This window comes from Aphelocoma coerulescens, unplaced genomic scaffold, assembly GCF_041296385.1.
Source record: "Aphelocoma coerulescens isolate FSJ_1873_10779 unplaced genomic scaffold, UR_Acoe_1.0 HiC_scaffold_97, whole genome shotgun sequence".
Lineage (NCBI taxonomy): Eukaryota > Metazoa > Chordata > Aves > Passeriformes > Corvidae > Aphelocoma > Aphelocoma coerulescens.
In genome coordinates, this window is record NW_027184078.1 from 270,818 (window position 1) to 296,133 (window position 25,316).

The following is a 25,316-nucleotide window of genomic DNA, read 5'->3' on the forward strand; positions in this document are numbered from 1 at the left end:
GATAAGCCTGTGTGAACAGCAGCCGGTGATGTGGGAGTGCTGAGCTTGGGGTTCATGTTGGGGGATGCTGAAGTTGAGATAGCATCCCCCAAAATGTCCTGCAGCCAGATAACCCCACTCGTCTCTGCTGGGTGGGGTTTTCAGCCCATGAGGTTTTCACTGGCCCATGGACAGGTGGGTATGGGGTGCAGAGGGACAAGCATGGCCACCCCTTGAACCTGGGTATGGGGAGATGGGCTCAGCCATCCTCAGCTCAGCGCTTCTCCACGACGTGTCTGCCAGAGCAGTGCCATCAGGGAGGGCACCCTTGGATCACTGGGGGTGGGGGATGGCAGCTCCCTCCCAGTACACGTGGGCCCAACAGCCGAGAGTGAAGCAGCTTTCTCAGCTCTGCTCAGAGGGTTCACTCTGAAAGAGAGGAGCAACATCAACCTCCCACTGCTGAACAAACCCTTTATAACTTGCCTCCCACAGAGCCTCTGCTGACCAAGGTGCTGCACAAGGGCACCGTAGCCAGCCCATGGGTGCCCATGGCACTGCCCTGGGCTGCTGGAATCAGCCTGGGTGATGGGAAATGCTGGAGGGATGCAGCAGCTGCAGAACATGGCTGTGTGAGGCTGCAGCCAGCAAAGCGTCCCTGTGTGTCCCTCTGGGCTGCAGGGATGGACCTGGCAATGGAGATGCTGCTCCCTGGGAGCAGGAGGTGCCTCAGCAGGCGTTCAGCAGCCCTGGATGGGTGCCAGGTCCTCAGGGCTGTGTCTGAGGAGAGAGCAGGGGCTGAGCAAAGCAGAGCAGGGCAATGGCAGCACATCCCTTAGGCACAGGGCCCCACTGGCCTGAGCCCAAAGGGAGCTGGGGCTGGTGTTGGTCACACTCTGCTCCTGGTGCAGAGACGCAGGGATGGCAGGGACAGCAGGGAGTCCAGGGCAGGGAGGGAATCAGAGGGCACTGGGGATGGGGATGTGTCCAGGCTGAGCAGCACCAGTGGCCCAGGGGCTCCATCTCTCCAGGATGAGGGTGATGATGGGGGCTGATGAGAAGACGAGCAAGGTGAGGACACAGCGCAGGATCCAGATCCAGAGGGGAATGGCTGGCCCTGGAAGAAAGGAGGGTCATAAAGGGGAAAGGGCACTTTTAGGAGGAAGGATATGGTGGAAAGTGCTCATGAGCAATCACTTACGTCTGGGTTGCAGCCCTGTCTTGATCGAGGGGTTTCTGTCTGTCAGAGAAATCCAGAGCATGTGAATCACCGTATCTGGTTCAGGAACCACCCCAGACACTGAGCAGCCCCTTCAGCTCACATCTTGACTGGTTGGATGATGGTGGAACCACCCAGCTCATGAAAATCTCCTGACTTTTTCTAACATATGCTCTTAGAGGTAGAGAGCACAGAAGGCGTGATGGGGAGAGGAAGCAGGGAGCAGGATATTCCCTTCGACCAAAGTGAGATTCCAATTGATAAATCTCCAAAGTCCTGGTGTTGGCAGCTGGGGAGCCTTCAGCCCAAAGCTGAAGAAAGATTGGTGTGCAGGGAGGGAATCACTCACTATCAGTGAATGGCCCCGCCTGGGAGCTGGACCCGCAGGTACTGCACAGACTGAGACTCTGTGGGGACCCCCAATCCACCCTCTATCAACTGTGGGGATCAATAAATGAATGCCCTGCTCAGCTGTGGCTCTGCATTAGATCTGGCACCACCACTCTGCCCTTTCTGTGATGCTGGGGCAGGAGAGGAGCAGGATGCTCTGCTGGGACTGGCAGGAGTGTCCCTGGTGCCCAAGGCTGTGCTGAAGTGCACCCTGACCCCCAGCATTCCAAGGGACATGCCATGGGGCAGGGCAGGGTCCCTTCCCTCCCCTGGGGACTTGGGGCATCTGTGAATGTTTCCTGTGTGTGCCCCAGTGCCAGGACTCACCTGTGACACTCAGGTTTGTGGGAGCACTGAGGGCAGAGTTCCTCACTCGGTTGCTGTTGTCCTTGTGCTGGTATCCACATGTGAATGTCCCCGCACTCCCACTCGTCACAGTGAAGAGCATGTAGTAGCTCCCCTTCCCCTCTTGGGCTTTCAGGCTGTGCACCTGCACCCCGTCCTTGCAGAAGATGATTCGGGTGACAGGAGACTTTGGGAAAATTTGGCACCGAAACAAAACCTGTTCTCCTTCCTGTACTGCACCCAACGTAGCATCGGTGTTCAAGAACAGGGAAGGAGCTTGGAGGTCACCTGCAGAGAGGGCAAAGGGATGGACCAGGACAGTATAAACTGTTTCAGGCCTGGAAAATGGCTCAGATCTGAGAGGGGAAGACTTTCCTCTCCAGGGGTTGTAGCAAGGCATTTCACTCCCCCCCAAGAGCTCTTTTGTTCTTTGTTTAACCAGTCAGGTAACTCAAACAGGACAAGCTGTTTGTAGTGAGTTGTTTTGGTGCCAAGGGCTTAACACCAGTCTGGCCTCTCCCAGCTGCCAATAAATGTCTCACTGTTGAAGTGAGATTTAACAAGACAAGCTGGATTTCTGACTGACTGACAGTCACTTTACCACTGTAAAAGGCACAGCAAAGTTTCAGAAAGTAGAAATCTCCTACACATTTCCCTGGAAATGTCTGGAGTTTCTCCCTGAGCAGGGATGCTGCTTCACAGTAACTCCCCTGAAGGTTGAGTGAAGGAATCCATGTACATTATTGTCATTTTGTTGTAGGTGACATTTGAGTCCTTATCCATACTATTATTTTTGTTAGGTTTGATATAGGTCCCTCAGTATCGTGCACTGTTTTATGTTGTACTGTAATATTCTAGTAGTCCTTTCTAGTTCAATACTCTGTAGTAAGTAACCCTAATTAAGGTCTTTCATCTGCTTTTATCTTTTAAAGAATTAATTAATTTTTATAAATATATCTGATTTGCCATCATTAGAACTTGCAAACCAAAGTGATTCCTTAAATTTAAACTGTTGCCAAAATCTGAGGCTAAGGCAGGATTTGTCTTTCGCTTCCACTGTCCCTGTGACAGAGGTTCACACATGGGTGAAAAAGGCCCTTCTCCCTTCCCATCTCCAGCCCCACACAACTCCCCTTACAGGACCTATCCCTGTACTCACCATGCCCTGGGGAGCTGCAGATGTCCTGGGCCATCACAGCAGCACCTGCACCGTGGGGCACAGAGGGGTTTGGTCACACAGGCAGCAGCCCAGCTCAGCCCCGTGCCCCTGTCCATGTTCCCATTGCTGATTCTTGGCTGGACCAGCACCTTCCCACCCATGGGGCTCCATCCTCCATTTCCTTTGTCTCTGGGCCTGACATCTCCCCAGGCCCATTTTGGCTGGGTTTGTGCTTCCAGGTGGATGCCTCTGGCTCCCTAAAGCACTTCAGCATCTGCCAAGTCTCACACTATGACCAAAATACTTAACATGGCCAAGAGAATTCTCTCAGATGGGCCACTACACATTTTGGAGAGAAATTTAATTGCATTGGAATTTCCTTACCCTGAGGGATGTTTCCATAGGCTTAATTTGTGTCTCTAAATGTGCCTGAATGACTGACCTGGTCAAAAATTTCTGATCAGGGCTTGGAGCCATCTGGTCTATAGAGAGATATCCCTGCCCATGGCAGGGGGGTGGAATCCCAGGCAGGTGGAATGATCCTTAAGGTCCCTTCCAACCCAAACCTTTCTATGATTCTCTGATTCTCCAGCCTTGAACAAACTTTGGAGTATCAGTAAGAAAATGAGAATAAAAGCTTTAAAGGAAAAAAAAGCAACTGCAGTTGATTCCGGAGCATAGAAGATGTGGGAAATATGCTGAGTGTTTGTAAAACATGGCAGCTTGGAAGAAAAATACAAAAGATAAGTCAGAGCCGTTTTTAGTCCTGTTTTCCCAAGATGAGCCAAATTTATTCAAGACAGCAATTGAGAGGGAGCAGGACAGCCCTTCCAAGTGCTGCATCACAAAGGAACAATTGATTTCCTAGTACAAAGATTTTCTTTGTTTTAACACAGGAAAAGCAATGAGGAAAGGCCAGGTCTGCTCTGTCCTGCAGGAATAGTGTAAGGCCAGGCTGGGGTTTGCTGTGCAGTCACACCCCAGGATCTCAAGGCTTAGGGAGGGTTTAATGATTTTAACACACGGCCCTGAGCTCTCCTGATGCTTGAGGTGGGAGGGTCCCTCTCTCAAGGAGGCATTTGTGGGATACTTATAGCTCCAGGCTGAGCTGTGGAGGTGGAACCTGGAGGGCTGCAGGCACTTGAACTGCAATTTGTTCTCCTCTGGTTGCATCCCTCTCTCCAGAGGATGCTGTTGATCCCATCAATCCATGCCAAAACCAGTAGTGGGATGTGCTGGGCAGCTGGACTGTCCCCCTGTCAGGGATGCAGGATTTGTACAGGGGGATGAAACTGCCTTGGGACAATTTGGGCAAGGTGTCAAAGCTCCTGTGCTGAGCTCCCCAGCATCCTGTTGTAGATGCTGTGTGACTCTGGAGAAGGGAGGGGAGGTTGGACACAGAGATCCAGGAGGAAGGAGGGAAGTGTGGCCTGGAGGGCTGCTGAGCGGGGCAGGACAGGGCCCGTGCTGGGCCCAGGGCAGGCCCCAGGGGAAAGGGTGTGTGGAGCAGCCGTGCAGCCCTGAGGGGCAGAGCTGCTCTGGGGAGGGCAGCAGGACCAGTGCTTCCTCCAGCTCCCGTGCACCTCTGAGCAAAGGGGGCAATTCCCAACCCCTCTCAGGGGGTTCAGGTCGTAGTGTGAGACTTGGCAGATGCTGGAGCCCTTTTCAAAGCCAGAGGCATCCACTGGGAACAATGAACCCACCCAAAACAGGCTGTGCTGCAAGAAAGCTTCTTCCATGGCTAAGACCCAGGAGGTGCCATTGCTTTGGGATGGTTTGAGTTTGGGGCCTGCTGATGCTGAGAGCCCATACACACAGCTATCCTACAGCTGGACACCTTCCTGCCCCCAAGCATCCCAACTGCCCAGGGACATGCCATGGGGCAGGGCAGGGTCCCTTCCCTCCCCTGGGTTCTGGGGGGCCTGGGAGTGTTTTCTGTCTGTGCCCCAGCGCCACGACTCACCTGTGAGACGCAGATTCTGGGAAGCACTGAGGGCAGAGTTCCTCACTTGGTTGCTGTTATCCTTGAGCTGGTATCCACATGTGAATGTCCCTGCACTCCCCGTTGTCATGGTGAAGAGCATGTAGTAGTTCCCCTTCCCCTTTTGGCCTTTCAGGCTGTGCACCTGCACCCCGTCCTTGCAGAAGATGATTTGGGTGACAGATTTCCAGCCAGTTATGCACCGAACCAAAACCTGTTCCCCCTCCTGTGCAGCAGCAGGGCTCATTTGGAAGACAGGAGCTGGGAGGTCACCTGGAGATGAGGGCACAGGGATGGCCTGAGAGAGTGTTGCTGATGCAAGTGCAGAATCTGGGAGGGGAAGAATTTCCCACACGTGGGAAAAAAGCCCTTCTCCCTTCCCATCTCCAGTCCCACACAACTCCCCTTACAGGACCTATCCCTGTACTCACCATGCCCTGGGGAGCTGCAGATGTCCTGGGCCATCACAGCAGCACCTGTGGGACACAGAGGGGTTTGGTCAGACAGGCAGCAACCCAGCTCAGCCCCGTGCCCCTGCCCATGTTCCCACTGCTGATTCTTGGCTGGGCCAGCACCTTCCCACCCATTGTCCTGGGGTGAAGCACCCTTCCTTTTTTTTTTTTCCAAGTTTTTCGGCTTTTTCTCAGGAGAGAGATAGAGAGTTAAAATTCTCTGCTGTGTAGCCGGCTCGCTAGCTGAGGCAAGAACTTTCCTTGGACTGTTCTGTTCCAATCTGGGTCACCAGCACCAGGAGGGAACACCACAGCCTGGAGGGGCCACACCCTAGCTCCAGAGAGAGAACAGCCACACCTACAAAAGGACTTGGAATTTCACCAGGTTCTCTCCACAGCAAGAGGTTTTATTATTTAGCACAATTCTGTTCCCGTGTGTTCGTTAAATAAATAGGTTTTTCTCCCTTTCATTTTCCTCTGAGGAAACTTTTTTTTCCCCCAAACCTGGAGGGGGTGTGATCGCTGAAACCTGCCTTCAATCAGAGAATGTTCCATTTGGACAGTCCTCCGAATTTGTCTCAAACTGGGACACTCATGCGGGTCCATCCTGCATCTCCTTTATTGTAGGAACCCAGAGTGGCAAGAATATTTCTCTGCCTGTTTTTAAGGGTTCTTACCCCCCTGAACAACACTGTTTTAACCTCCAAGCTTGGAAAAAATTACCAACGATCAGACAAGAACTAGAAAATACAGTGGTGTGAATTAGGTGATAGACTATTATGCAAGATTGTCACAGGGTGAAAATTTTAGAGGTTTTGGACTTCTTTGTAGTAAATAGATAAGAGTAAAAAGTATCAAAATGGAGGATTGTTGTTGTTCTCTAAACCTTCTTCTCCTTCTTCTCATACTCCATGTTCTGCAGTAAAAGTAGTGTGGAATGATTGGATAGAGAATTCCGCAGTTCCTGGCCGTGTTACTGAATAATTGGTAGGAAAGTGAAAATAATATACGTTTTTAGTAACTATTGGTTAAATTATCTTTAAAAGGCCGTGTAAATCTGGATAATTAGAGACTTCTCTCCTGCTTTCTGTGCTCTATGTTATGCCTGGGTCACGCTAGTGACTCTGTTCCTCTGATAAGAATTAATAAACAACTATCCGGCAGCATTGAAACTCAAGGAAAAGTTTCAGTTTATCTTTTGAAACTCCTTGCAAGGACTTTTAGACAATTGTCTTCCATCAGGAGGGATTTGATTTATGGCACGGTTCAGTGTCACTTTATCTCTGGGTTTAACACCACCCCAAGCCCATTTTGGTTGGGTTTGTGGTTCCAGGTGGATGCTGCTGGCTCCCTAAAGCTCTTCAGCATCTGAAAAGTCTCACACGATGACCTGAACCCCCTGAGAGGGGTTGGGAATTGCCCCCTTTGCTCAGAGGTGCATGGGAGCTGGAGGAAGCACTGGTCCTGCTGCCCTCCCCAGAGCAGCTCTGCCCCTCAGGGCTGCACGGCTGCTCCACACACCCTTTCCCCTGGGGCCTGCCCTGGGCCCAGCACGGGCCCTGTCCTGCCCCGCTCAGCAGCCCTGCAGTGCTGAGCCCCAAGGCAAAGCCATCCCCAACTCACCCAGCAGCAGCAGCAGCAGCAGCAGCAGGAGGAGGAGGAGGAGGAAGGCCGGGCGAGCAGGAGACAGCCTGGCACATCCCCCCTGGGCCAGCATTGTTTGGGGCACTGCAGCCACAGCCTCTCCTTGCAGCGTCTGCTGTGGGCTGAGCTCTGCCCAGCGCTTCAAGAGCTGCCTGGCCCGGGGCTTGCAGCGTGCCTGGGACTGGTCCTGCTGCAGGGCTGGGGCTGGCAGGGCCTTTCCCACACCGAGCGGCTGTGGCCAGCGGGGGCCCTGCCTCAGCCCCGCTGTGGCCACTGCGCCTGCAGAGCCCCCGCTTTCATTTCCGCACCCTGCGAGCCCAGAGCACGAGCCGTGTGTGCCTGTCCCTCTGGGGCAGCCTCCTCCCTGCAAAGCCCTCCTGACACTTGGCCTGACACTTTGGGGAACTCCAAGAGCCATGAAAGCTGCTGGAGGGACAACAGGGCGGGACACCAGCAATCCTGCAGCTTCCTGGTACTTCCACCTCCAAGTGATAGAGGAGCCAGTGAGGAGTGGGGCTCTGCTGGATCTCCTGCTCACCCAGCACAAGGCACTTGCTGTTCTGCTGCCCAAGGTGCCTCTGCAAGGGGCACTGTGACCAGCTGGCCCATGCCCAGGGACCTGCCCTTGGCTGCAGCACAATGAGCCTGGCTTTATTTATGGAGAACATTTTGGTGCCCTGAGTCCCCCACTGCCATTTGTCCCTCCCAGGTGAAGGCACTGAGACTGGGGATTGAGAAGGAGGGAAGGCTCTGTTGTGTCCCCCTGTGCAGTGGTTTAGTGCACGGAAGAGGAGACACGGCTTTGCTGCAGATCTTGCACAGCCTGGAGCTGCAGGTCATGGCCACGAGTGTCCCAGATGGGACAGGAGAGTCCAGGGCTGCAGAACCACCCTGTGGTGGTGGCACTGGGAGAAGAGGGTGAGATTTGGTGCAGCCTGTGCACATGCTTGGGATGAAATGGACACAGTTCAGAGCCCTGGTGCCAGTGAGTTATTGCCCAGCACAGATGAACAGAGAGCAAAGGTGGGGGTCTGAAACAGGCTGAAGTTGGTGTTAAAAACAACTGACATAAAAATATGAAAGCACTGTGGGAACTTTCTTCAGAAATGGCCTTGAATTTTACACCTTCAGCCAGTGCAGAGATGTCCCACCTGATAACTGATCTTACAAGGTGGGTTTGGAACATTTCCTGACATGCTGCTGTATTGCACCTCCTTTATCTCAAGGCACAATAGCTTCTATTATTAGTCTGAATTACGAGATCAGAAATTTTCATGGTTAGTGAGTGTTACTGAGATTTTTGATCACTAATTAAGCATTAGAACAGACATTCCAAATTTGTGTATCAGGCAGTTCTAACTATATGAGCAAGTCCAATTTTTTTATCCTGGGTTTACCACCAAAATCTTTAGCAGTACCCCATTACTTCATTTTTCTTTCTCAAGGAATCTCTTATCCCATCCCACTCAGTTCCCCATTTTATTGAAATTCCAGATCAGAGCAGTATCTGCACTCCTCCCCTAATTTCAAACCTCTCTATTCTGGGGTTTCAGTCTGTTCAAGCACAGCTGGGACTTGGTTTCAGCTCTCATCATCTTGACAAACTTTATGGCATTACAACACTTAGGGCAATAATGAAATGACAAGAGGCAATGGCTTCTCATTTTTATTTACATTCTCCTCCTTACCCTATAGACACAAGGGGGGAAAAACCCTCCATGGATCAAATCACATCAGCTTGTTCAAATATTTAATTACCCTCATGGTAAAAAGCTACCAAAAATATCTGTCCATTTCATGGGAATTCTCATGTTGCAGCTTGTGCCTGTTTTCTCTTACCCCAGCAAGGCACCTCACCAAGAAGATGTCAAATGGAGAGAGAAATGCAGCAAGGCCATTGAGGCCCAAACTGCTCCCTGGGTCTGACAGACATTGTTCCCTGGGGAGGTGGTGGAGCCTCCATCCTCGGAGATATTCAAAAGCCTCTGGAGAGGTTCTGGCCAACCAGCTCCAGGTGTCCCTGGGTGAGCAGAGGAGTTGGACCAGGTGATCTCTTGGGGTCACTCCCAACCTCACCTACTCTGTGTTTCTGTGATCCTGTACAGGGCATGAGACACCTGAAATGAAAAGTGTCAGAATCTCCAGTGTCAGATGGAGCTGTGTCTGTACCCAGTTCCTGTGTGTGTTTAATTTTCATTTCCTCTTGGCTGTTTAGTCTTTTGCAGATGTGGTGATAGAAAGTGCATAAGAAGATGAGTGGTGTGATACAGAGGCACAGAATGCTTCTGAGTTGCTGCAGTATTGATCACTGAGCAAAATGGAAGTCAGGAAGCAATTCCAAAGTGTTTGGAAAAATCATTATGGTGTGTTGTCTGTATCACTTTACTCCATACTTCTGGTTGTGGTTGAAGAAAGAATGGAGCTGGAATTTCAATGTCCTCAGAAGAAATCATTGGAGGAATTATATGTTGCTTCTGACCTCTTCTGTCCAGCGTTCTTTACGTTTGTCCTGAGCTTCACCTCCACCCCGCCTGCATTCCCTGGGCTCGCTGTGTTGGGAAGTGCTTGTGTTGCTGGAAGACTCAAAGAATTTCTACCTCCTGGGATTTGGTGTGTGATCCTCCTGTGCCGTGGCAGATACATCGACTGTGTGATTTCAGCAAATGAAGGAAACAGCATCCAAAGTGCCCCCCAAAGCAGAGCAGCTGAATGATCCAGTGAGTTCTACACCAAATCTCAGGTAAGAGACCTGGGAAGCTTGGATTGTAAGTGTTTAAACAATCTGTGTATGTGTGAAGAATCTGGGACGTACAGCAATGGGAGAACCATTTCATCTGGAGAATGAAGTGTTAGGTTGCTGTTCCGGTTTGGCCAAATTTAGAAATATATCCTCTGAGAGAAGGCAGGCTACAACCAGCCCTCCCCCACTGGGTTCAGGAAAAAATAAATTTTCCTCAAAGGAAAGTGAAAGAGATAAAAACTATTTATTTAACAAACACACAGGAAAAGGATAATAATGCTAAATGATAAAACCTCCCGCTCTGCTGAGAGAATCCTGGGGGAAAATTCAGAGTCCTTCCGTAGATCTCCCTCTCCCTCCTTGGAGCTGGGATGTGGTGGTGGGCCCACCTCCAGGGCCAAGGCCTTGGTGGAAAGTCCTCCCAATGTATTCTGATGTTGAAACAGTCCAGCAGAGAGAAAAGGAAAACAACAAAGTCCCAGGAAAACAAAAGTTCAACTCTCTGGAGGAAAAGGAGCTGAGGAAAAAAAACTGCAGAAAGCTGGCTGAAAGAAAAGCAAGCTGGGTGCTTCCCTTCCCTCTCGCTCTCCTGACACAGTTGAAAAAAAAAAAAAGTCTCTATCTCTGTTTGACCTTGAACAAGCTGCAAACTGCTTTGAAAAAGTTTTGCTCAGTTTTTCCTCCCCCCTCTCAGGCTCAGTTAAAAGGCATAGAAAGGCACAAAAATTAATTTCTGGGCATAGGGCAGCGATATGGGATACACATCATAAAGTCACCCCAAGACAGTTGCATTTATGATTTTTATGTGATATATGTATTACATTTCTAATGCCTGTGGTTTTTCCATTCCTCTCTTTTTAATTAGTGTGTATCAGTACAAGTTTCTAATTATCATGTTCCTTCTGAAGATAAAACCTGAACTGTGAACACCTTGCTCCAGGGTTATTCTAGGAACTTAGACGTGTGTTTTGTGTCTGGTTCTTAAAGAAACTTTCACAAAAATAAGAAATAAGAGAATGCACTGAGATGAGAGAGAGAGAGAGGCTGCTATTCCTTGTTCCAGTGAGTCTGTGCCTTGCCATCACCTGACCATGACAGGAGCAAGGAATGGATTTCATAAGAAGAACTATGGCACTTAATAATCATGCAAGGGCTTTAGTGAAAATTACTTCTGGTACTTTCTCTTCCAGGTGTCAGGGCTGTTCCCTCTCACTGCTGTTGTCACTCTTTGTGGCCTGTGCCACGTGTTCCCCTGCTGGTTCTGCTGGAAGGATAAAGAAGGACATTGGAGAGAGGAGCTGCAGAGCTGGAGGAAGGAGCCAGGAACCACAGTGAAGAATTGAAGGAAGAGGGTGCAGAGCAAAGAATGGAACAGAAAGTGAAACCATCTCTGCAGAGTGTTAGTGACAATTTCTGGAAAAACATAGATTTAAGAAGCCAAACAGCACAGGATCGGTCAGCTTTGCATTAGCAGTGCACAGAGAGCAGATGCCCACTGCAGGCAGCAGTGAGGGCCCACTGAGTCAAACAGGGGATCTCTGCTCTGCAAAGCACTTGGGATTGCAATGGAGTTGGTCTTTGGGAACTGGAAGGAATCCCTGGTGCAGCTGCCCCTCTTCCTCTGGCTCATCAGGGCAGCTGTGAGATGTGAGGCTTTGGGAAAGGAGGAGCAGAGCTGCACATGGGGCACCTGTAAGATCTGCTTTCTTGCCTGAGCACAACCTGGGCTGGGGGCAAGGGACAGAGGCAGAGAAGAGGAACAGAGCAACCCTTGTTGCTCAGCAGGGCCAGGAAGTTCTGCTGGGAGAAAGGAGATGGCCAGAGAGAGAGTTTAAGGGATCACTGGAAGCTGATGTCTTGGAGCATGTCCCTTTCCCAGGCTCCTGCCCACTGCTTCAGGAACTCCCAGCAGCACCTTCCGCTGTTCTCCTCTGATTCCCAGCAAAGCCAGCATGAGGATGAGCAGGAGAGCCAAGCTGAGCCAGGATCATCCCTGCTGGAGCTGCATGGCTTGGGGACCCCCTTCCCAGGGACCTGAGCCCACCTTTGCCTCTGTGCTGACACCACCTGAGAACTGAGCGGGGAGAGCAGCTGGAGTTCCAGGCACACCCGAGTGGAGAGGGAGATTTCTGTGGGGTGGGATAGGCAGAACAGGAGCTGGTAACTGGGGCAGGATGGAGCTGTGAGGGGGGTGGGCAAAGGAGGACCCACCCAAAGCAATGGTTCCAGGGCTTGGCGTGGCCATGGCAGAGCTTTGGGAGTGCAGGTTTGTGGAAACCTACAGAGAGTGTTCTGCCTTTCTGCTGTTGTGTCTCTGTCTGCCATAAGATTTTGGAAAAAGCTGTGGAGATGAGAAGCTGTCAGCAGTTTGTCCTGCATTATCTCATCCTTCTTTCTTTAAATTGAGTTTCTCTTCCTTCTCTAGGTGGGTCTTCATGCTGTTCATCTCATCATTCCTTAGAAATCTTTCCAAATTCTTTCGAAATCTTTTCATTCACTGCACAGTCATGAAAAAATGGTGTAACTGAAAGAAATGCTGACAATAATGAAGTGGAAAACAACACAAAATAATAAAGAGAAAGCAATTGTTAGAGGTCACTATCAATGGAATTTATTGCAATAACAGAAGACTTCATATTGTTTATAATTTCACACTGACTCAGGTCTCTTTTTCTCACAGCAACACCAGAGCCAAGGCAGCTCGTTCCCTGGCCGGAAGCTCTGCTCTCAAGCTGCTGGGCACAGCACAGCCCCGCTGCTGTGGTTTTCCTCCCCACACTCACAGGCTGCACAAACACAGCAAAGCAGAGAGGAAACCTCTGCAAGGGGCTCCTCCTGCACAGCTCCTCTCCCCCAAGGCAATTCCTGCCCTGGGGACTGTTGCACACCCTGGCTGAGCTTGCAGGTACCTCTGGAATTCCTCTGCTCCAACCCCACTGCTCCAGTCGGGCTGATTGCAGGTGCTTGCCCAGGATCAGGTACATCCAATGCAGCTGCCTACCCCAAAAATCGAGTTTTGGGTGTCCATCTGTCAAGCAAAGATGCTGACTGATGATGCAAATGCTCCTCACCCCTGGGAGCTGGGTCTTCTCCGAGAAAGAGGAGGCTGGGAGGGAGCAACCAGCTGGACATGGCTCTGTTTGGACCTGAGCAGCTTTGGCTCAAACATTCAGCAAAGTCATCAGAGCAAGAAATTCCTGTGAGGGTTCAAACGCTGTGCCTTAATTTGCTTCTGAATCTTTCATCTTCCTTGATATCTTCCCAGCACAGCCTATAGCATGATCTGAGAGGGGCCAGAGTATATTTTGGAGAGAAATGGAATTGCACTGAAACATCTTTACCCTAAGGAAAGTTTCCGGTGGTTTCATGTGATTCTCTAAATATGCCCTGAGTGAATCCCATGGCTTTAAGTTTCTGTTCCTAAATTCTTGCAGGGCAATGGAGCTCCTGAAAGCAGAAACATCCTGGCTCACCAACCTGAAAAACCTCTCAAAGTGCCCTGAGCACAAACCCGTGGGTGAGGCAGCTCTCCTGTGGAGCAGCGCTGTGCCATTCTGGGGCTCCGAGGATGGACAGCCTGGGGCAGTTCTGCTGTCACCAGAGGTTTGTGTGTGAGCAGCTGAGTCCAGCACCCGCTGTCCTTACCATGAGCTCAGGACAAGTGCAAATGAGGACGGTAACGACTGAGGCACGGACTCAGACTGACAGGGATACTGAGATGTTTATTCAAAGAAATGATCTGGTTCTATACACTTCTTCAAGACACAGTATTTCCTTATATGGTATTTTTCACTAAGAAACCTATCGCACATTGCCATGTCAAGAGCACACTTTCTTAATGCCCTTTTATGGGGGTGATCACACACTGTTCAGGTGTCTGGCCGCTTCTGGCAGGCTTCTCTCCTTAGTGCGTCTGTAACGTGGCATTTCTTCCCCCCAAGGTCAGGAAGAGAGGAGCTTCTTTGTGCTGTCATGGGGATCTGCAGGCACGTCCCACAGCCTGTAGCTCAATTCTATCTAATCTCTCTCCACATACAAGCTGTCAGCAAGGCCTTGGGAACTGAGTGGCACCTCTGCACTCCTTACAGGCCACAAGCTAGCAGTCAAGTAGAGAAAATTGTGAGAAATGAGACAACTCTTAGTTAAAAATTAAAACAATTTATTAAAAACAGAAAAATTGAAAAATTGCAAAAATTAGCAAAATATAAAAATTTGGGATCCTATGGCTCGGTAGATGGTATGCCCCAGGAGCACAGGGATTTTAGATCTTCGAGCTGAAACAGCACTAGACCTCAGGTAGAGAAAAAGGGCTTGCAGTGCTAGGCTGGCCTTTGGCTGGTCCAAAAGCCAAAAAATTACTAAAAGTTCCTTGATAGGAGTACGCCTTCCCAGCACTGAACTGCACCTCAAGGCTGGAGAGAAGGGGCGTGCCTTTCTCTTACTCCTTGTTTTATAGTGCCTTTGCTCTGCCCACAGCCCGCCCACAGCCCGCCCCTTCGGTTTAAGGTGATTGGTGTTTTCCCTTTGACAGATCATCTCTGTCCACCAATGGCTCATCCTTGTCAGAGGGGTGGTATTAGTTGAGCTAAGGGTCATTAAAATTCAGGTTGCCATGGAGCTTACAGGGTAATGGCTATGGGGGCTGGGCTGTTTGTTGGAACTGGGGTTTTGAAATCTGCCTTGGAACCAAAGTACAAGTAAAAACATAAAAAAATACATCCCACACATCTTAAAACACTTGTAAAAGTATACAGTAAACACAGGAAGGATAACTCTTATGGTGTACAAGTGATTAATGTTTGAAAAGGGATTTTAACTGGGGAACTTTTAACTGGGGATTTTTTTACTGGGAAGGGTGCAAACGAACTGCTTTGAACAAGTGAAAACCATAATAATAAAACTTGATTTGTGTACCTGGGCTGATGGGTTAATTTTAACATGCAATTTAAAAATATTTAACTCAAAATTAATTAATTAAAACACTTAATATGCAAAGACCAAGCACAAATAGGGATTTCATGTATGACAAAAATGAACCACATGCTTAAACAACAAATAGCCAAGATCTGTCGGGAGACAAATTTGTACTGGTACCAGGCATTACCCATTGCCCTCATCAGAATCAGGGTAAAGCCAAGGTCAAACGGAAAGAGTAGCCCATTTGAAATCTTGTATGGTAGACCTTGTGGGTTAAATGCCGCTCATGATGAAAACCTGACCCAGGTTGGTATTCAAGATATTTCTGAATACTTAAAAGCCATTAACACTCAGCTGCATCAGAAGTATAATACTGTATTTGAGAATCAACCTAAGCAACCATATCATAAATGGCACACAACTGATCCTGGTGAGTGTCACGGTGCATGAGGCGGTGGCCACAGCAGCAGAACATTCGGAGGACTGGTGGACAGGCCTCCAGAACACCAAGGTCTAATCCTCACCCCTTGGATATGGCGAGTTCCCATGTTCCTAGTGGTTCTTAGTTTACATGTTTTAATTTTAATGGTTCAGGAGTTCTCCACCCAGTTTTATGTATAAGTTCATGTTTATGTATTTCCCCTAGTTGATTATGTATTAGTTCTGGAAAGTTCTCCCTTCTTCGACGCCCCATTGGTCTACTCATGTAATTCCCTCCCTGAAGTTATCCCTGTTGGATATTCCTCTATCATCTCCTCCTCCTCAGTCGATCCCCATTGGTTGTTTCCCTTTGTTCCAGCCCTGTATAAAATACTGCGTTCTGTCTCACTCTCTTGTCTTTGTCCCTGGACCCTGTAGCTGCAATAAACCAGCTGGAACCTATACAAAGACCCCTCTCTCATCCTTTGCCTCTGACAACACTTTTACATCATCTTTGTTTGGGGTCCGTTCCTTGTGAAGGAGCCAGCTTTCCCTGCTCGCTGCAGCCGACAGCTTTCCCTGCTCACTGCAGCCAACCCCTGCCTGCTGCAGCTGACACAAAGGATGTCTGCAGCTGGATGCTGTGCTGCCTCGGGCAGCCCCAACAGTGTCAGGTGACTGGGTGTATGTTAAGAATTTTTCAGGTGATCCACTCCAGGAGAAGTGGGAAGGACCATTCCAAGTCCTCCTGACAACCTTCACTGCAATTTGCATGAGAGAAAAACCTACCTGGATTCATTATGTCCGAGTGAAGAAGTCTCCTCTTGCACCTTGGACAGTAACAACCATTGAGAATGACAGACTGAAGCTGAAACTCAGGCGAAAATCATGAATACTTTGTTATGCTTTGTTGCTTTTTGGCAGATTGTAGTCACTTTTGATGTAAATAAGTATGTAGCTTTGCTTGAGGGAATAGCTAATCCTACTGGAATAAGGGATGTTGGCTGTGTGGAGAGGTACAACAACTGCACTTACCATTGCTAGGGGTAGCCTCTAGTAATTGGACTGCATTAAGCCCGTATACCCCGTACAATATTAGTACACAATGCAAACAAATAGGTTCCCCTTTAGGAAAACCCCTTGTCACTTATCACTCATCAATCAATCTGTTATGTAAATTCACCACCTACCTCACCAGATTTTAAAGTTCAATTTGCTCAATGGCATGACTGTTGGTTTGCAAGGCATACTAAAAATGCTGACATGGGCATCACAACTAGCTGTGATTTGCCAGATGGCTTTTGGTGGTTGTGTGGAAATGGAAGCAACTACCTGGAAATTAGACAGGCCAGTGTACTATGGGGTATCTCGTCCCACCTATACAAGGTACAAATCATACTAGTTTAATTACAGAAATCGTTAGAGGAATTTGGAGAAACCGATTTAGTCAAAGTATACCTTCTAATTCTCTGACTAGATACAATACAGGCCTTCACAGCTTTGTCAGAGCTTTATTCCCAACTTTAGGAATTGTACACTTAGAAAAAGCAATAGCGAACATCTCAGCAGAGATGGAAATAATTGCAAACTCAATGGCAGGTGCCACTGGATGGTGGAAAACAGAAATAAATTCTTTAAAAGATGCAGTATTTCAAAACCGTATGGTATTAGATATGATCACAGCACAAATGGGAGGAGTCTGTACATTGAAAAATGCCAGCTGTTTTACTTATATAGACCAATCAGGGCAAATAACAACAGATACACATACAATCTGGCAACATGCAAAGATACTCCATGAAGTAATAAAGCATGATACATCTTGGTCAAGTCACTTATGGGAGACACTTAGGTCTTGGCTCCCTTATCTAAAGTGGTTGAAACAATTATTCATGGGACTCTTGTTGTTAGGAATAATCATCTTGTGTACCTGCGTATTTAGCCAGTGCTTTTTGTGGTGCTGCCAGCGAATCAAAACTTCTTATGATGATTGGAAGAGATATAAATTGAGACACAGAGTAGAAAGAGGAACACATTTCTGGAGAACAAGCACACGATAATTTGTGAAAGAATTCACAAAAGTAAAAAGAAAGGAGGGATTGGAAACCTAAGTGGTATGTAAGAAAAGGTTAACCACAAGTCATTTTGTAACAAGATGTGCAGGTAAAGCAAGCAAGATAGCAGGTAAAGCAAGATAGCAGAGCAAGCAAGATAACATGCCAAGCAGAAGCAAGCAAGAGAGCAAGTTTTAACAGAACTTGCAAATTGCAAAATTAGCTGAAAACAAGTTAGACTGAAGAACAAGAAGCACAAGGCGTGTGTTGAAGACAGAGGTAAATGTGGATGCTAAAAAGCAGGAGCAGAGGAATTTTCCAGCTGCTCAAGCATTTGTGAAGTTTTTCCTTTCTCGTGCTTTAGCTGAGAAACAGTGGAACACTGTTTTGTAAACTTTCTATCTGGCACCTGCAAGGTCTTGTTTTGGTTCACGGAAGAAAATATTTTGAAATGGGTGGTTATACCGCTCAGCCACTCACTGTGGTGGGTGGCTAGCCAAGGGACCAGTCATGTAATTTCTCTTTTGCAATCCATGCTATAAAAAGATGGGGTTTTGGCATTAAAGGGTCGGCTTTGACAATCTTCTCTGACCTGAAGTTATGTCGTTTTTCTCTGTCCCTGTGTGCAACAGCGACAGGTAAAAAGTTCAAATGTAAGGAAGACTACAGAAGTCTTCATCAAAAGACTACCAGAGACTGACAACCACCACAGAAGGAACTGATGCATGCGCGGAAGCAACAAACCGTTGTAAAACCATGACAGAGCTTTATGTAAATATGAGTATGCTAATGGTATATTGTAATTGTGACATTATGTGGAAGGACTTTTAAAATGTAACTGAAGGCTAAAGAAGATTGAGTGAGTTTTGTGGTGGGGTGACCCCCTCAGTCCCAGTGCTGAATAAACAAATAGCTGCTCTCTAGCCAGGTTGACTATAGAGTTTTATTTCTTACCTAGTTTTGGGTATCAAAAGTCATTTGTTCACAGGTGCAGAAACACAGAAACAGCTCAAACTGCTGCATGCGAGCATGACGCCAGACAAAGGACCCCTGGGCTCATGTCATTTTTCTTGCCATTTTCCCTTTTCCCCCTCACATTTCCCAGCCATTTTCCCCCTCACGTCTCCTGCCATTTTTTCCTCTCACATTTACTGCCGTTTTTACCCTCACGTCTCCTGCCATTTTTTCATCTCACGTTTTCTGCCCTTTTGTCCCCTCACATTTCCCATATTTTACATCATGTTTTCTGCACTTTCCCCCCCTTGTTTCCTGTCCTTTTCCCCTCATTTTTCTAACCATTTTGTCCCCTCCTCTTTCCTGCACTTTTGTTCCACCATGTTTCCAGCCCGCAAGTCTTGTTTTTCCTCTCAAGTCTTCCATTCATGCTGGCTATCTCCGTGTCCATCCACCACACTGTCATCACAGGCCTTGCTCTCCTTTGTTCTCCATAAGGTTTGGCAACTCAGGGCTCTTGCTTTCTTTGATTGCTGATTTTAGTCATTTGTTCTTAACTCAACCTGTGACCTTGTAACGCAGTTCTTGTGCTCGAAGCACGAGCTCTGGCGTGCCCCAGGTCAGAGAGAGTCCAGCTGCGTTCTTCTGTGTGTCGCAGAAGCGACTTCGGCATCAGGAAGGAGCTGCTGGCTGGGCTAGCTAGCTGGCTTCTTTGCAGAAGGAACACAGCAGGAGCTGATGGTATCAGCTCACGTTAGCTCAGAGACAGAGGAAGAGAGAGGCTGTTCTGGTCTGGCTCCTAACAGGTTTATTGTTAGAAGTTTCGCAACCCGAACAAGCTTGGAAGGGATGGAATGTGATGGGATGTGATGGGATGTGATGGGATGGTCCCTTGAGGCTTGTCCTCAGTTTTAGAGGCAACTTGAAAACCGCGGGGAAAGGGGAAAACAACCAATGAGTTACAAGCCAGGGGGAGGATACAATGTCAGAAGAACCACTGGGGGAAACGGAGAGGCGGGAGTTATAACAGAGAACCAGTGAACAACCGATAACCGAGAATTTTCCCGAACCGGAGGAGGCGGCTTGGACCCGGGCACCGCCCAGGGGGTGCAGCTTAGGCTTCTGAGCCGCCCATCGACCCACCCTCTGAGTCTGCCTCTTTGGGAAACTCGATCCAGGGGATGGGCTGGGGTTGACTGGCATCATGCTGCCCCAGCCCTGCAGTGGGCTGGGTCACTGCAACAACCTTGCACTTTTTTGACTGCAGTTCTCCTCTCCATCCCTCCGCAGGGGGAAGGGGAGAGGAGTGCGAGAAGGGAGCAGTGCATGGTTTGGAGTGTTTCAGTGGGAGCACCATAGTGGGGGAACTGGGGTGTCACAAAGGGCCCCCTGTGACCCGCCACCTGCCCCTAGCAACGGCTCCCAGGGTTTGTTGACGTGGAACCAGCGCCCAGCCTGCAGTGTCCGGCAGGACAGCGACGGGACAGGACGGGAGCACGCAGCTGGCGAGAAGCCCGCTGGTTTTTGCTCACGTCTTGCCCTGCAGCAGGGAGTAAGATATTAAACCAAACCTTCCCCCTTGCCTATTGTCAGAACTTCTTCTCTAGTCTGTAGAATGGAGAAGAGACCCCCAAGACAGCCCAGGGTGGCCTGGGAGGAGAACGGGGCTCCTCAGGAGAGCAGCTCTGCAGCGGAGCCTGCTGAGGTGACCATGGTGCAGCCATTGTGGCCCAGTGAGTGAGGGGCCCTGTGGGACTGGGCAGGGCTGGGATCAGGTTTCCCCGGCCCAGGGGCAGCGGGGATCACAGGGGTGGGAGTGATGCCGGAGTGCTGGGGCTGCTCGGGGCAGGACACCAGCCCCGGCACAGCCTGTGCCGAGGAGGGGGAGAGCAGAGGGGCCCCAGCTGCTGCTCTGGGGCGTGGGCAGCGAGGGTCAGTGGCTGGCAAGAGGCAGTGGTGCTGTGGGATGCTGGACGTGTCCTGCCCCTCTGCCAGAGCGCTCCTCAGCCCGGGGCACTGGGCTTTGCCCCGCCGTGCTCCAGCAGGGCAGCTCCTCTGCTGGGCATCCTCCAGTCGGGAGCTGCCCGGGAAGGCAGTGCCAAGGGAGCGGGCACAGCATGGGCAGAGGGCAGATCTCCTTCCTCTGCTCTCTGCTATTGATGCACCCTCTGCAGTTTCCTTTCTCTCCCCCTCCGTTAGAGGCCTTATCCGCACAGAAAGCCATGGACTTCATCCAGGCCTTCGTCCTCAGCCCCAAACAGGTACCCACAGCCTGCTGAATGGCAGCTGTGCCTGCACAGGGGTGCTGGCTCTGCAGAGCAGCTGCTCCCACAGGGCACTGCACCCCAAGGACTCTGGTCCCACTGGCTGGGTCTCCTCGCTTCACGCTGCCCCGTTGTCTCTGTTCCCCAGCTGCACAACGAGGACCTGAAGCTCAAGTTCCTTGACAGCATCTGCACCCTGTGCAGAAATGCCAGGGACTGTGGCTTCTTCCAGGACCTGGGTGATTTCTGCCACAAATACAAGCTGGGAGAGAAGATCCAGGTGAGGGGGTGCCCGGTGCTCTGGGGAAGGGAGCAAGGAGCCCCAGCAGCCTGTGAGGGCAGTGCTTGGGCAGGGCAAGGCTCTGGTGGCTCTGGGTGCTGGCAGCTGCCAGGTTGCAGCCCAGCTGTGCTCTGCAGGTGCTGCTGCAATTGGAGCCCAAGAACGAGATTTGCACGGAGGTGCGGCGGCTGGCCATGCTCGCTATTGCTGGACTGAGGTACCGGCCCATCACACCTGCAGAGCCCTGCCCAGCACTCCGTGCCCACCTGCTCATCCCTCCTGCAAGCCCAGCCCCAGTGCTGCAGGAGACCTTGAGGCGCTGCTCCCAGCACCAGTGTCCAGCTGGGCCCCTCTCTCTTTGCAGCACGCTGGGGACGGTGCTGGAGAGGAAGAGAAAACTCTTAAGAGCATGCTTTGAGAGCATCTTTTTCCTTCCATCAAGGAAGGAAATGCAGAGCCGGGAAGCGTCTCTCTATGCTCGGGTAAGTGCTGAGTGAACTGGAGGAGCCTCCAGGCTGTCCAGACTGCTCCCGACCACCCTGTGCTGCCTAAGGACCAAAGATCCAAGGCAGGCCACGGTCTCAGCTTTGCTTTCCTACCCTCATCCCTTCATGCTTTGCCAGGCTCCAGCCACATCCTGCAATGCCGGCTGCTCTGCCCCCAGCACACGGCCTGCTCCTGTGTCCCTCCCCTCACACTGGCACTTCAGATCAGTCTCAGAGCTCCTGAGGGAGCAGCAGAATCACGGCCACTGCTCTCTGTCGTCCTTGCAGACCCTGCATGCCATGGACACCATGCTGGAGGTGATGGTGTTCAGCTCTCCTGCCTCCAAAACCAGCAAGATGCTTCAGGACATCTTGGAGGTCTGGCCTGTGCACAGAGTGGGGGGTGAAAGGAATGTTCCTCCCTCAGGAGGGGAAGGAGCCCGGGCTTGTGTCCAGTCTTGTCCTGGCTCCTGCCAAATGAACCCTGTCCCAGCCAGAACCAGGACATTCCCCCAGTGCCGTGCAGGCAAGAGCGCGCTGCGGGGAGGGTGCTCAGCTGGCCTGGGGAAGCAGAGGCTGGCCCCAGGCGCTGCTGGAGCACAAGGAGCAGAGGGCAGCCCCTGCCTTCCTTGCTGCCCACCAGCTTTGCCTGGGGCCTTTGTGCCAGGCCTGCCAGGGCCCCCAGGGACAGGATCCCCCCTACAGGCTTTGCCTGAGGGCACAGGAAGTCTGGAGGGACGGCGCAAGTGTCTCTCATGGGCACGGCCCTGCCACTGCTGCTGCTGGAGTGGGCGTCTGCTCACGGGGCTCACCTGCAGCTTCTCTCTTCCCAGGTTCTGCTGGACTACTGCCTTTATGACACAGTGGCTGTGCAGGAGAGGGTCATGGGCAGGGTCAGGCTGCTGAGCCATTTGCTGGCCGACTCTTCCACTGTGCAGGTAAGGACCGGCCACCCTCCAGCCAGGCCATCTCCCCATCCCTGTGCCCTGGCACAGCCACAACTCCGAGGTCACAACTGCAAGGCCTCAGCTGCCCACCCTCAGACCTTCTGCTCTTCTGCCTGCCTCCCCCAGGCTGGCCAAACTGAGGACGGCGGTGCTGCCAGCAGCCAGGTCCAGATACCAGTCCTTGGGAAGCTGCTGGGTCATCTCCTATTCAAGTCATTCAGGACAGAAAAGACAAGATCTATGGCTCTGGATGGTCTATGCTCTCTCTTCACATTCACCTGTCATCAGAAAGGTCAGAGAAGCTGTGGTGGGCGGCATCCTCCGTGCACCGCCTCATACCCAGATACAGCTTCTTGTCTTCCTGGGCTTTGCGAAGACCCCTTGTTGTGCTTGGTGCAGGTGGCACCATGTCCCCAGCACTGCTGTCACCTCCGCTCCTGCCCCACGCTCTCTGCCAGCCTCATGATGCTCCCGTGTAGCCGAGCTGCTCCTCCCAGCAGGACTCAGCCACACTCCACCCCTTCCCCACGTCCCCTGGAGAGCTCGTGTCCTGCCCTGCCACACTCCAGCCCCGCAAGCCCTTCCCCCTGAGCAGTATTGCAGCCACGGTGTAACGGGGAACTGCATGCTGAGCTCCAGGGGCTCGGAGCATCTCGGCCCAGCCCCACTGGGTACAGACACTGGAAGCAGCTCCCCATTTCCACCAGTGCCCACCACCTCCTCCCGTGACCGACTACTTCCCAGCCATTCCTGCATCCGAACGCTTGTCAGGGTTGGGTCGGCTGCTGGCACAGCGGCTGTGTCTCAGCCACACATTCGTGTTTTCCCTCTCTTTAGGTGCCACACCACCAGTGGTTCGTGCCCAGCTCCCAGCATACTGGGAATCTGAGATCACCTCCCTGCTGCGTAAGCCCAGCGCCAGGAGAGTTCAGGTAACCAGCCCTCCCCTTGGCTGGGCCTCCCATCTGTGGCATCAGCAGGGAATTGGTGTGCGCAAAGGGGCGCAGAATCAGCGGGGCTGTCCCTGGTGAGAGGCTTCCCGCTGTCCCCGAGCAGGGAACACTGCGGTGTCCCAGCAGCAGCAGAAGCAGCAGCTCCAGCCCTGCTGGCCACCAGCGAGCCCCTGGTCCCCATAGGGCCCGTGCCCCATGCCTGAGAGCCCAGCCCTCCTCCCTGCCCCAGGGCCCTCCTCATCCTCCCCTGCATAGGAACTGTGGGCACTGCTGCCAGCTTTCCTGCGGCCACTGCCGCCAGCACTGCCCGGCACCTCTGGCCAGGGCTGCTCACACTGCCCAGCCGAGCAGAAGCCTTTGGGCACTGGCTGGCACTGGCCTCCACTCCCTTCCTTCCTGCCACAGGCCTTTGGGAGACACCTCAGGCCAGCTGAGAGGACAGGTGTTGTCCTTGTGGCCATCGAGATCCTGGGGCGCTCCAGCCTCCCGGACAAGAAGGCGCCCAAGGAGTTTCTGGAGGTGGCCATGGAATCCCCTCAGCTGTGGCTGATGGATGTAAGTGGCCTGTGGCTGGATTGGCCTGCCCTTGAGCCCTGTCAGGTTCCTGCCTCCCTCCCTCCCTCCCTCCCTCCCTCCCAAAGCCTGGATTGGGGGATGCCCAAAACCACCTTGAGGCAGCAGAGAGGGTGTTAGGATCCTGCTTCTGACACCCAAATAATGGTAGGATCTGGTCATTAAAAGATGCCTCGGCCAAAATTAAGGTGCAATCAAGACCATATGCCAAGGTCAACAGTACGGATTTCATTTAAGAGTAAATGGGATATATAGAGAGAGGGGGAATGAGAAAGAGAGACACACACACACGCGCGTTACATAGAAAGATTGTCACCCGCACATGGGTCCCTGCAGTGTCCCCCCAGCCCTTCTTCTTCTGATCTTCTCAGTGATCGGAATCCTCAAGTGTCCTCGAGGTACCTCTTTTATCTGTCCGAGGCACCCGTATCCTCAAGGCGTCTGTGCTGTTGGCACAACTTGGGTTGGCCTGTGTGTAAGCAGTTGCTTCCTTTTGCCACAGTGGGAATTTTTCTCCAGACAGTTTACCCAGCTGTGTCTCACCAGGCGTGGCATCTTACTGTTGTTGCTGTCTGTGCTTTTCCCACAGTCTGCAAAATGCCATTTTGTCCAGTGTGCTAATTCCAAACCTCCATTCAGGGCTGGAATTAACACCTTCCTGTTTGCCATCTATGCCTGCTGGGGTGGCTCATCTTCTGCGAACTTCCTTCTTTGGCAGTGCTTTGAGACAAGTTATCTGTGTTCTTTAAGTCCTGACTGAGGGATGGGGAAGGGCAGCCCAGGACACGGCTGCAGTGCAGTGACAGCACCACCCTCACCTGTGTTCCCTCCAGGTGCCAAAAGTCGTCAGACACATCTTTGCATACTATGATGAAACAAATGCAGCAACCGCTCACAGCTTTCCCACACTGCTTGTCCTGATGGCCAATAAGTGGCCTCGGCGAGTCGTTGCGACAGCTCTGGAGGTTGCACCAATATTCAGGTACAGGCCCTGACCGCCCAGAGGGCTTGTTCCCTGGGGGGAGAGGGACCCCGAGACTCTCTGGCTGCCAGACACAAGAACACTGCAGCACCCCCAAAGCAAGCGGGGCCCTCCATCCCACCATGCTTCCCAGCCCAGGCCCACAGCAGCCAAAGCCGGCTGGGCCAGCCCAGAGCCAGCACGCTGCTCCCAGTCCCACCGGGAACACCCCGTCAGCCATGTCCACCTGCCCAGGCTGGGCCCCTGCGCACCCCAAGTCCTGCAGGGCTGGCCCAGGCCACGCTGCAGTGGCCGAGGCAGCCCTGCTGACAGCGCTCTGCCTTGCAGTGATGAAGTCTATCATCTGTGGAAGGCAATGTTCTCCGTGCGCCAGACTCTGGAGAAGGTTTTGAAGGAGCTGTACATCAAACTGCAGGATGGGCACAAGGACATCTTCACACAGCGGCAGAAGTCCTGCCTCACTTTCTTGGCTGTGAGTCATCAGAAAAAGCCCACATGGCCTTGCTCTCAGCTGCTGGTGGGAAGCGGGAGCTGAGCCAGGACAGCCCTGCCAGCTCTGCCCGGGCTCTCTTCTGCTT

At 51.5% G+C, this 25,316-nt stretch overlaps 1 protein-coding gene across 1 annotated transcript in view; it reads right to left on the reverse strand.

Moving 5' to 3' along the window:
• Nucleotides 1–938: 938 nt before the first annotated feature.
• Nucleotides 939–25,316, reverse strand: part of LOC138102647 (uncharacterized) — a 77,099-nt gene continuing 52,721 nt past the window's right edge. The window contains exons 2-7 of the mRNA XM_069000369.1: nucleotides 5,505–5,549; nucleotides 5,056–5,346; nucleotides 3,093–3,137; nucleotides 1,916–2,221; nucleotides 1,181–1,219; nucleotides 939–1,096 (exon numbers count right to left, since the gene is read on the reverse strand). Coding sequence (XP_068856470.1) covers nucleotides 939–1,096; nucleotides 1,181–1,219; nucleotides 1,916–2,221; nucleotides 3,093–3,137; nucleotides 5,056–5,346; nucleotides 5,505–5,549 — 884 coding nt within the window. The remainder of the gene's footprint in view (nucleotides 1,097–1,180; nucleotides 1,220–1,915; nucleotides 2,222–3,092; nucleotides 3,138–5,055; nucleotides 5,347–5,504; nucleotides 5,550–25,316) is intronic.